This window comes from Carex rostrata, chromosome 31 (assembly GCF_964058835.1).
Source record: "Carex rostrata chromosome 31, lpCarRost1.2, whole genome shotgun sequence".
NCBI classification, from domain to species: Eukaryota; Viridiplantae; Streptophyta; class Magnoliopsida; order Poales; family Cyperaceae; genus Carex; species Carex rostrata.
Genome location: NC_135948.1, coordinates 5,976,079 through 5,987,726, shown reverse-complemented (window position 1 = coordinate 5,987,726; position 11,648 = coordinate 5,976,079). Strand labels below are relative to the sequence as shown.

At 34.6% G+C, this 11,648-nt stretch overlaps 1 protein-coding gene across 1 annotated transcript; it reads left to right on the top strand.

Annotated features, from left to right (window-relative positions):
• The first annotated feature begins 2,628 nt into the window (after positions 1-2,628).
• LOC144547239 (receptor-like protein kinase At3g21340) lies at positions 2,629-4,967 on the top strand. The gene is made up of 6 exons (XM_078295824.1): positions 2,629-2,636; positions 2,942-3,200; positions 3,600-3,736; positions 3,808-3,860; positions 4,173-4,362; positions 4,487-4,967. Exons 1-6 carry the CDS (start codon positions 2,629-2,631, stop codon positions 4,965-4,967), a joined length of 1,128 nt encoding a protein of 375 aa, XP_078151950.1.
• The last annotated feature ends 6,681 nt before the right edge of the window (positions 4,968-11,648 follow it).

Sequence of the window (11,648 nt, the reverse complement as noted above, 5' to 3'; positions counted from 1 at the left end):
ATAACCTAACTCTTATTTCTTTTATGTATTTGATCATTGTGACTCTATTAAATCACACATTCATTTTTGCTTCGAAAACTTTGAACTAGACCAATTTGATCCACATCTTAATTTGATGGTATTAGAAGTAATTGTTGGGTAAATTTCGTTAGTATTTTAGACGAAATGAGTATATTCCGTTAATATTTTAAGCATAATGAGAATATTCCGTTAAAATTTTGGAGAAAAAGGTATAAAGTAATTTGATTGGAACAAATGACACAACAATCTTTCTTCTCTGTCGTCTCTATCTTCTCGAGTAGAGAGGGAAGTGAGGGAAAGGAACAGGACCGGAATCAATGTGAAGCATACCATTTCGATCAAACTTGGCTACAGTTATTGGAGCGCGGAGTTTGTCAGATGAGCAGAACCGATAAAGCTCCACAAAATTTGTGAAAAGAGATGCAGAATAAAAGAATATGCCAATTATAAAAGTAGTGAGAATAAAGAGTGTAGATATGTAGGAATAGAAAAATATAGTGGTTTAGACACTACTACAAAAAATATTTTTGCCATCGTCCTTTTACCATCGGATGTGCTTCCGCACAGATAGTGTACGTCACAAGTGGTAGCGCTTTAATTACCTTGAACTTTTGACCATTTGTTATGGGTAAAAAACCAATGGCATTGATGGACCCCCTCCTGCGTCAACCATACACGTCTGATTTTCACTCCAGTCAGAATCGCACACGGTTTGATCAGAACCTCACACGCCCTATACTGGTATCAAATGCAATCTGAGAGTTGCTAATCCTACTCTAGTGTTAATCACAATTACGCTATAACACCCTAATTGAGTAAGACTGGTAAGGGGATGGTACCCTAGTTTGACCCTAAGCAATCACATAAATATTAATGATAAGTCTCAATTATCAAGACTAGAAAGGTTTAAGTTCACAGTTACGTCCTTTCTACATGCCTTCCGTAATAGTAATAGTAATAATTAAGATTACCCCACTATCAGTTTATAGAACGCGACGTTCGTCTGCAGATCTATATTCATTGAATTTCAGATCACAAGAGATCAACAGTTACATCTATTTCTCTTATTGGATCTAAGATAATTGTACCATATTTCTACTGGTCAACTCTATACGCCTACCATAGAGTGCGCATCTCTATGTTAATTAAAACACACCAAGTTAGGTAATGATACAAAGAGTAAATCTCCCAAAGAATTCAAATCAAACACAAATGATAAATATAAATAAACATTTAGATTAAACTCATAAGAATTCAAGATAACATATCTTTATAATAGAAAAGGGTTACTTAGCCGCTCATGACGGGTTCAACAACAAAAAAGATAAAAGACATGGAGAAAGAGAACAAGAGAGAGAGAAATGGAAAAAAATACACCTATGCGATGTCTCTTCTCATGCACGCCGTCTTCAGTACTTCCTGCATTTTCATTCTCTTCTATTTAATTTTTCATTGCAACTCTATTAAGATGTATCCTAATGCCAATGAGTTGTGCTTTACCATCTTTTGATAATTATTTGATATGCACTGCACAAAACAAAAGCACATAACAAAGGCGACATATAATTAAGGACGTGCTGCCCTACTTATGAAGACTAATTATTCAAAGCGACTAAATATATATAATTTCAAGTTCAATTGCTCGGTAGCTATATGTTTATTTCGAGCTTAAATAATTTTATTCATGCAAGATATAATTAAGCTCTTGCCATTGATTATTCACCAGTATCATCACCAAAGGAAAAATATGATATAATGATCCTCGATCGCTGAGTTAATTATATCGGTACGTACAGTCGTCCGATCGCATGACTATTTACTGGCCAAATTTCTTATCAAAGTCTTTTGTGCGCTTAAAAATTCCACCCATAAAAATTAAATTCTATTTAAATTGAGAATTAATATTTAACCTAATAATTAACAAAATGCAATTCTAGAGAAAGGGTCGATCGGTTGACCTTTCTAATACCTCGTAGGTTAAAATTAAACGTGGTGCCCTTGTTTTTGTTTTTGGATGATATATATCATATTGACATATGGAGATTCTTTATACGATTAATTTCCTGGTAAAAGAACAACTCCTTCATAAACACGTACGATTAAACATATATACAGTCGCACGTTATAAAAGCTGTCTTTTCCAGGAAAAATCTTCTAGGCGAGCTAGAGAAGCAAGAAATATTTCTCGTCGAGGAAATTAAAATGGTTATATGGCACCTTAATCTTCTGGTGCTGCTCGTGGCAATTAACGGAGTCGATGGCGTGCCGCGTTCTGTCCGTAAGTTCCCTATGACTATTGACTAATGTAATATTGGAATTGGGAGATCATCAGTAGGAGCCGTCTGATCAAGTACGTACATACCGATCTTGATATACTAATCAGACGGTTCCGACATGACAGCCATTGGACCGCCCCTGTACTTATATATTGTTTCATTTACCATTTTTCTCTCCTAATTTTCTTGATTTATTGTGTAATTAATGGGGAATGCTTGTTTTGTCAGAGCTTCCATTGGTCCACAAAAAAGTACCAACATTAGCGCTTGCTGGGGCAGGTGTGGTAATTCTTCTTCTATTCCTCATTTTGCTGTGTTGCTGCTTTAGAAGATGCAGATGTAAGTTTCACCTCTTTCTCTTTCACTGTTTATTTTCATATTCTAAAGTAATAACCACTCTAAATTAATTTAGAATTGTACTTGCAACAATGTAGAATTAATTGAGTTAATTAGCATTTGAGAATTAAGATATATATATGTTGCGTGGTAACCACTTGTGCACAGAACCTATAAAAAAAAAAAACCAAAAAGTCAAAAGTCAAGTTATACATGGATCCATGAACACCACTAGCAAGCAATTAATGATCGATGCTATAATAAATTAATGCAGGTAATCCTTTTCCGAAACCAAAAATTGATTATAGGAATGATGCTACAATTGCAAGCCAAGCTCACTCAAACACATCTCAATCAAATAAAGTCGTTGCACATGAGCTTTTCGATTTTGAGAATCGTCAATTCAGTTACAATGATTTGAGAAAAATCACAAATAACTTCCGAAGTAACATCGGCACTGGAGGGTTTGGAAGTGTGTATGTGGGTGATTTGGAAAATGGAACTCAAGTTGCAGTGAAGATGCGTTCTCACACGTCTTCTCAGGGAGTAAAAGAATTCTTGGCTGAGGTAATTAATCCCTTATTCCATTTTATTACTTGTTCTCAACTTTTCTGATCCAATCCCTTATTCCCTTATTCCCATCACTTGAATCACCTCTATCTGACCGTGGGGGTTCTCATGTACGTACCAATAAAGTTGTAAAATTTGGACAGAATTTTATCCAATGTCAGATCTAAATTCTCTTTATTTTAATCTTATACAGACATATTAAATTCACAAAATTGTTTAAATTTGTGCAGTTCCAAATCCATACGCACAAATCTCAACGCGAATCAAATGGATATGATAGGATTTTTTTTATAAGACTTCGTCCAATTTTTTTAAGACAAAACTCCATTTCTTGTAAAAGAGTCCCTTGAATTAAATTAATTCATGAGGGTTTTGGTTGACCTATTTAATTTTCAGGCTAAAAACTTGACACGAGTTCATCACGTAAACTTGGTTTCTCTGATTGGATATTGTCTGGATGAAAATTCCATGGCGCTTGTCTATGAGTACATGCCAGAAGGAACTCTACAAGACAAGCTCAGAGGTACTTTTCAATTTCTCTCCATCATTTCCCAAGATTTTGATATTGTAATTAATACCTGTATTCTTTGAATGCAGATAACACACGGATTCTTTCTTGGAAACAAAGGCTTCGAATTGCATATGAATCTTCACTAGGTACACAATAAGCTTCACAAAACCTTGAGTTTTTCATTTGCGATCGACATGATTTTTATAACATTACACTTACAAAATATGCTACATTATAAACGTAACACTGAATATTATCATGAATGGATGGACAAATAGACTATTTTGGAATGATTGTCCCACTCATCTATGACTATGAGCAGGAGATTTTCCCGAATTTGAAACAACATAGAAAGCATTAAACTACAGTTAAACCATATTTGCACATGCATCATATATAGAAAGCATCATTATTGAAATCTTATAGTACGTCTAGTTAAAATTTTCTGTACAATGAAGGACTGGAGTACTTGCACAAAGGGTGTAATCCGCCACTTGTTCATAGAGATGTGAAGACCAACAACATTCTTTTAAATGCAAATCTGGAGGCAAAAATTGCAGATTTTGGACTATCAAGAGATTTTAATATGGATGGAAGCAGTCTTATTTCAACAACTGTAGTAGGGACTCCCGGCTACTTGGACCCAGAGTAATTTTTTTTTTTTTTTTTTTCTTTAACACCTACCACAACCTCCTTTCTTGTTGGTATTGCTTGGAAAAGAGACAATTGTAATAGACATAAAGTCTTAATTAACTAATTGTTACATCTTCAGGTACTATACCTCATTCAAACTGAGCCAAAAGAGCGATGTTTTCAGCTTTGGAGTTGTTTTGCTCGAGATCATCACAGGCCAGTCGCCGATTATATCTGGTTCACAAGGGGGCCATTTGGCGGAATGGGTGCGCCAAAGACTCTCCAGAGGAAATATTGATACCATAGTAGACCCGAGAATTCATGGCCTATATGATGTAAACTCTGTTTGGAAGGTCATTGATCTTGCCTGTAAGTGCACTGAAAAAACGTCCGCTCAAAGGCCGACGATGAATGTAGTTGTCACAGAGCTTAGGGAAAGTCTAGATCTCGAGATCGCCACAGAGGAGACTGGTAGTGAAAGTACAACACATACATACTCCAGCAGCCAGAATAATTATTCCAGGAATAACAACTACATCAGTGATGTTAGTGACAATAGTATTCCAGAGATGGCCTACTTGGGTCAAATGGCACCGGCACCAAGACCAGCTGCTAGATAAATTAATTACATCATCTGCAAGATCATTTGTGCCTCCATTTTTCTTCCTCTATATATAGTTTCCATAATCTATATATAGTAATAAAGTATATAATTGATTTGATATTGACATTTCTAAGGTCATTCACTGATTGTGAGATTTTTTTTTGTTTACCTTATTTCAAAAAAATTGGTTTGGTTGAAGTTCAGTTCGTATCTTCATTTGATGTGTAATTAATTTAACTAGTTAAATTATTGAGTAGGCATCATATTAAGTGTTGTTGTCACTACCTATGTCCTAAGAAGTAAATGCTCAACGAAATCAGCTAAAAATTGTCATTTGACTGTAAAGAGGTTCCCAATCCATGCATTCAAGCGTTCAATTGGCAGTCCATTAAATTTTAATTTGTTGGGAGCAGAGTTCCAGTCCCTGTAATTTATTGGTTAATGCATCCAAACTACATGTGGCTGGAGAACAGAAAAAAATGATCCCAAAAAAGTGGCCATCTAATTTCTAAATTGTATAGTAATTAGACAAGGGATTAGCCCCTTTCTTATACGGTACTGTTCACTAAAATCAATTATGGTCATTAAAATGAAGTTAAAGCATTCATAACAATTGATTAACTTGACTACTTTGACTAAAGCATCTCTAAATTGTAGATAATTATTTTTTCGATGTTTACAAGTATGTATTCAAGATTTGATGTACATCCCATTTAATTTTGGCAAAATTTCTAGTATACTCAAACAAACTTTCAAAATAGTCGATTTTCCCATAAAAACACTATGATATCCATTATCCCCATAAAAACTTAAAATTCTTTCTTCAATCCCTTTTTATTTATATAATTTTTATTTAGTTATTTTTAAAACAAACATAGGAATGATACTTTGGCAAAAATAAGAATGCAAGGCTGCTGACTCTGCTTATTTCTTCTTTTTTCTTGTTCGCTTAAATAAAATTAATTATCTGACGAATTAAACTCATACTTAGGAGATAAAAGAAAGAATTTTAATTTTTATGGATATATTGGATATTATATTATTTTTATGAGAAAATTAGCTATTTCAAAAATTTGTATGAGTACACTAAAAAAACAAACAAACAAATAGTCCAGAGTCCAGACTAATTTCATTCTGACCAAACTCAATTCGTTACTTATAAAAACTATAAGATGTAATTTGACAGCCTCTGTCAAATATTATAAAAAAAAAATAAAAACTATAAGATGTCTTCAATATAAAAGAATGGTCCCAATTTATTTATTGCACAGATCCGATCCTCAGCTTCACCAAACAGTGCAACAGTACTGGCAGGATGACACCTCACAGGGGCTGAGTGCTTTTACAGAAAGATGCAATATGATGCATAAGGACATGCGATCCTGGCACTTGGAACGGTTTGGTAAGATCAATGAGCAACTTGATTTTTGTAAAAAAGCGGTTCTATTTTTTAACCGAATAGAGGAAAAAAGAAACCTTGATGAAAGGGAATTTGGGCTGAGAATCAAACTCAAAGAGAGAGTATTTGAGTTGGCCAATTTTGAAGAGATGAAGTGGTATCAAAGGTCCCGATGTAGATGGCTCAAATTTGGAGATAGGAATACTTCCTTTTTCCATAACTTTGCTTCGGCACGGGCAAGAAGGAACACGGTGGTGGAGCTTCAGCACGAAGGGATCACACTCAATGATGAGAAGGCAATACGAGAGGCTTTTTTCAAGGATTTATTTAATCTCCTAGGTTCTGACTCCCAGGTGCTGGATTTAGATGTGCTCAAACTATACCCTGACAGCTCTGACCTCACTCAACTGGCCATTCCTTTCTCTGAGAATGAAGTCTCATTGGCGGTTTCGAACTTAGCTTCCAATAAAGCTTGCGGTCCAGATGGTTTGCCCAATGAATTCCTTAAGGAATTCTGGCCTTCGTTGAAAGGTAACATCATGAAGATAGTTCATGACTTTGCCGAAAGCCGGTTAGATCTCACTAATGTTAACAGAGCTAATGTGATTTTTATACCAAAAAATGATTCGGCTACAAGAACAAAGGACTTCAGACCTATTAGCATTATCAATATCATCCCAAAGTTAATTTCTAAACTGTTGGCAAATCGCCTAGCAAAAGTCCTGCCTGATCTCATCTCTATGGAACAGACCGCCTTCATGAGAGGTCGGTACATTGCAGAAAATTTCCTCTCAACAAGGGAAACTTTGCAATACCTGTCATCTCATGGTTATCAAGCAATTTTTGCAAAAGTTGACTTTGCTAAAGCCTTTGACTCAATTAATTGGACCTTTTTGCTTAAAGTACTGCATGGCAGGGGCTTCCCGAAAAAGTGGATTATTTGGGTCACCAATCTACTATCCTCGAGTTCTTCTCGGATTGTGATGAATGGAACCTGCTCGGATTATTTTAGCCATAAGAGGGGTCTCCGGCAAGGAGATCCACTATCTCCTCTCTTGTTCAACATTGCGGTGGATGTCCTTCAACGCATGGTGGCTAATATGAACTCCATCTCCTCCTCTAGGCTCTCCCCAAGGATACATAATCCAATTTCGGCCCTTCAATATGCCGATGATACTGCATTTATTATCAAAGCGGATGATGAAACGGTGGTCAATTTCAAGTTACTTCTCAGGTTATTCTCTAAAGTATCGGGACTAGGAGTCAACTTTGCAAAAAGTGCTATTGTGCCTTTTAACCTGGACCAACATCAAATTTTGCGTTTTCAAGCAATCACTGGCTGTGCAGTGGCTGAGCTTCCAATGGTTTACCTGGGTATGCCCTTGACAGTTAAGAAACCATCAAGATCATGCTACATGTCCCTGGTGGAAAATATGCAAAAAAAATTGCAAGGCTGGCTCGGGAAGTTTCTGACAAGGGGGGGTAGATTACAGCTCCTAAACTCGGTTCTTTCGTCAACTCCAATTTACTTCATGAGCTGTTTCATTTTACCAATTTGGGTGATTGCAAAACTTGACCGGATTAGAAGAAACTTTCTTTGGGGGAGGGGGGTTGATGGTGCAAGAGGCATGTTCCTTCTTGATTGGGACTCTTGTCGATATCCCAAAGCAATTGGCGGTTTAGACATCTCGGATATACAACAGCAAAATAAAGCTCTCCTACTTCGATGGTGGTGGAGGCTGTACCGGGCTGAAGGTGAACTTTGGTCAGTCACCATGATCAAATTGTATGATAAAGGAACAAACGCAGATGGACCTAAGATTTGGAGAATAGGTGGTTCCTTCTTTTGGAAAGGCCTGTCTAAACTTAAGCCATTATTTCACCTCTGTACTGAGTGGGCTATCGGGAATGACAGGAATATCTCCTTCTGGTTTGATACTTGGGATAGAATTCCAATTATCAACTTTCATGACAGCAATACACCTCCAATGTCAACACTATCACTCAGAGATGCAATGCCTCTCATACACTCTGTGGCACCACAATTCGAGATTTCTTTCACCGATCAAAAGGATGAACTAAGATGGTGTCTTACTGGTAGCAGGGTGTACTCTTCAAAATCCATCTACAAAGTTTTATCAGAAGGAGGTAAAACGGCTTGGCCATTCCAAGAGGTCTGGTCCGCCAAAGTTCCCCTGTCAGTTCGAATCTTTGGTTACTTAATGATCAATGACAAGGTACTGACAAAGAAAGTTCTTCAGAGAAGGCATATGAATTGCGATGTAAACTGTCCTATTTGTGGTGTTCCAGTCCCGGAAACGATCTCTCATCTACTCTTTACCTGTCGGTATGCGAGGTCACTATGGATGTTCATTCAATCCACAATTGGCAGGAAGTTGCTTACTTCGGCTTTGATACCGACGCTATCGGTACCAGAAATCTGGGAGCTCTCGTGGGCGGAAGTCAGTTCACAGGGAACTATGAGTAAGGCAGAATGGGTAAATCGAATGATATGCACGTGCTGGTGGTTGTGGCACCACCGAAATGGGGTGATTTTCAGAGGAAAAAGAGTCCGGCAAGATGTGTTGGGAAGGACGATTTTGCAAGATGGTGCTATGTGGTTTAGATTTTGTTGAAACACTCCGCAAGGACTGGTTTGTAATTTGTTTTAATTTTACTGTACAAGCTTGACAGCCGCTGTCAACTATTTAAAAAAAAAAAAAAAAAAAAAAACCTAATTATGGATTATGGAGCATAGTCACAATATTCATGAATAATTTCTTTTTTTGATAATAACAAACTAAACACCGAATTATTCGGTTGATCGAACTTTGACTAAATTATTTAAGAATTTTAAGAATTATTTGCAAAAAGATTTCCGATTTTTGTTTTTACTCTTTTATGGGACTGAGATATCTTATAAGGATAATTCCAAATTATTCTCAAATTACACTCAAATTATTTTGAATCACGATTTTTTAATTCCGCTGAATTAAATCCGGATAATTATTTTATTTTATAGTAGGACGAACATTTCCTGATTTGCAGACTATTCGTGATGATAGTGGAGAAAGAATCACAGATTCAGAGTTGATGGACCATTATAATTCTTACCTGTCTCCAAGGTGAACCCGCCAAATTTCTTCAGTAATAAATTGGTTGGTTCTGACAAGTACCACGGGTCCCACAAATGGTGATTACTGATTACTGTTAGGGCTATGCAACAATATAGATCTGGACCATTCGATTAGAATATGCGTTAATATTAAAAAGCTCCCGTAATTTCTCCTTCGGACAGAATTGATCCGGGTTTTGACTTCAAATTTTGAGTTACTTTAGGAATCCAGACCCTCTAAGTTTGCATTTTGCAATGAGGTCACAAAATGTTTCAAAACGGTTCAAGTGTCTGTCTATGGCACTGACAGAAAAAAATCACTCAAATGGAAATGCGGATTGTTATTGAAAAATAGTGCTTCCGCATTCTGACTAGAAAATTACACTTTATTTGAAGGATTTAATCTCGCCCATATTCTAATAAATTAACTATTGAAATCAGTAATTCGAAACACAATATGAATGGATTAGCAGCTTTTTTTTTTTAATCTAAATTATTCCATAACATTTTACCTTTCTATAGATCGTTCAGTTGCTGGGATATATTTTACAAGGTAGATTTTATAAATCTTCAAGCTAAAATTGAGTGCCACCCTGAAATATATATCCGATCTCTCACTTGTTTTCTACTTTACAAAGTGAGTTCTAGGTACATATATATCAGGATATGAGTTTTGACTTTTCATTTTAAGTCAACATGGTTTCTTTGAGTTCAAGGTTGGGTGAAATAGAAATGGAAATGTTATCTCCAAAAATTAATACGGTGATTTTACCTTGTTATTATTATTATTATCTCTTGTCATAATACGCAAATAACTATTATTTAAAAATAAAATTTCTAATTGAATATCAACTCTCAGATCAAATAGTTTGCTTTTTATTGTATGTATCTTATATTATTATTGTTAATGTGTAAAAGTCTTAATCTGTTTAAACACATACTTATCACACTTATTTGATTTGATTATCAGATACTCAATTTTTAGATTGATTTTATTTTTTTTAAATGTTATTTAAGAAAATTTTGAATTGATTGATAACTAATTGGTTTCTTTTTTGAGGAAGGTCAAGTCTTCATTTCTTTTTTTCTTTTTTTTTATCATTGAAGAAATGTTATTTATCATTTAATGATCTCATATAAATAAACATGATTATATTCTATTCAATATATGTGCCATTCCAAATTAATATATATAATACACCACATTTGTTGTTATCACTATTTATTTGATCATTTATTTGTATAAGTTAAATCTTATCATTCTAAACATGATCAAATTAATATTGGCAAGTTTTAACTTGTTTTGAAGCGTTCAAAAGAGAGAGGAGTGTACAATCTACAAATTTTGTTTTTACAATAAAATTGGACAAAAAAAATTAGGACCTTCTAAATTTATGTGTTATGTCTTAACTTAACTTTTTATAACTAAGACATAAATTTGAAATTTGAAGGAGTATTTTTGCTAGTTACTATTCTATTAACTAAAAAAATATGATTCCTCAGGAGTGTATACCAAAAATATAATTTACCGGAAAGCCTTCAGTGAGGAATAAGTTGTGAACCATATTAATTTAACATTTTGATTTTATTATATATTTTCAGTTATAGCAATTGAATATTAACTTTTCTTTAACATATACAAGATATATATAATAACTAATACTATGATACATTCAATGTACTAAGTCAAGATTTCTTCTGGAATTTTATTATACTAATTAACTTTTTAGTATATTATCTAGTCTCCCATCTCCAATTCTTTAAAAAAATTCCAACCTACTTTTGATTTGGAACTTTCGTAACTTTTTTTTTAATCAAATTCAACTTTCATTTTTTTTCCGTACATACTTAAAATTTTACATATCAACACTTGTCTTACAAATAAAAAAAATATATATTATTTTTCTCTCATCATCCACCCATTTTTTACATATTTTCATAGGAGATTTATTTCCTCCATTCAATCTCGCCTATATTTATGTGTTGTTGTAAGCAATCTTCTGTACTGTTTGACTAATTTGCAAAACATATAAATATTGAATTTTACAGCTTCTTTGTTTGAGATGTATGCAGGTTTAATTGTTATGTTCGAAGATCAAAGCAAGTCAAACATACATATCATGATAAGTTGACGTGATAAGTTGTACAAGATAATATGTTACATGATCTACGCGAGTTATAAA

Bases quoted from the DNA above. Each gene is read 5' to 3' on its own strand.
- LOC144547239 (XM_078295824.1), top strand. The intron at 3,861-4,172 runs GTACACAATAAG...TGTACAATGAAG, and splicing joins TGCATATGAATCTTCACTAG to GACTGGAGTACTTGCACAAA. The intron at 4,363-4,486 runs GTAATTTTTTTT...TTACATCTTCAG, and splicing joins CCCGGCTACTTGGACCCAGA to GTACTATACCTCATTCAAAC.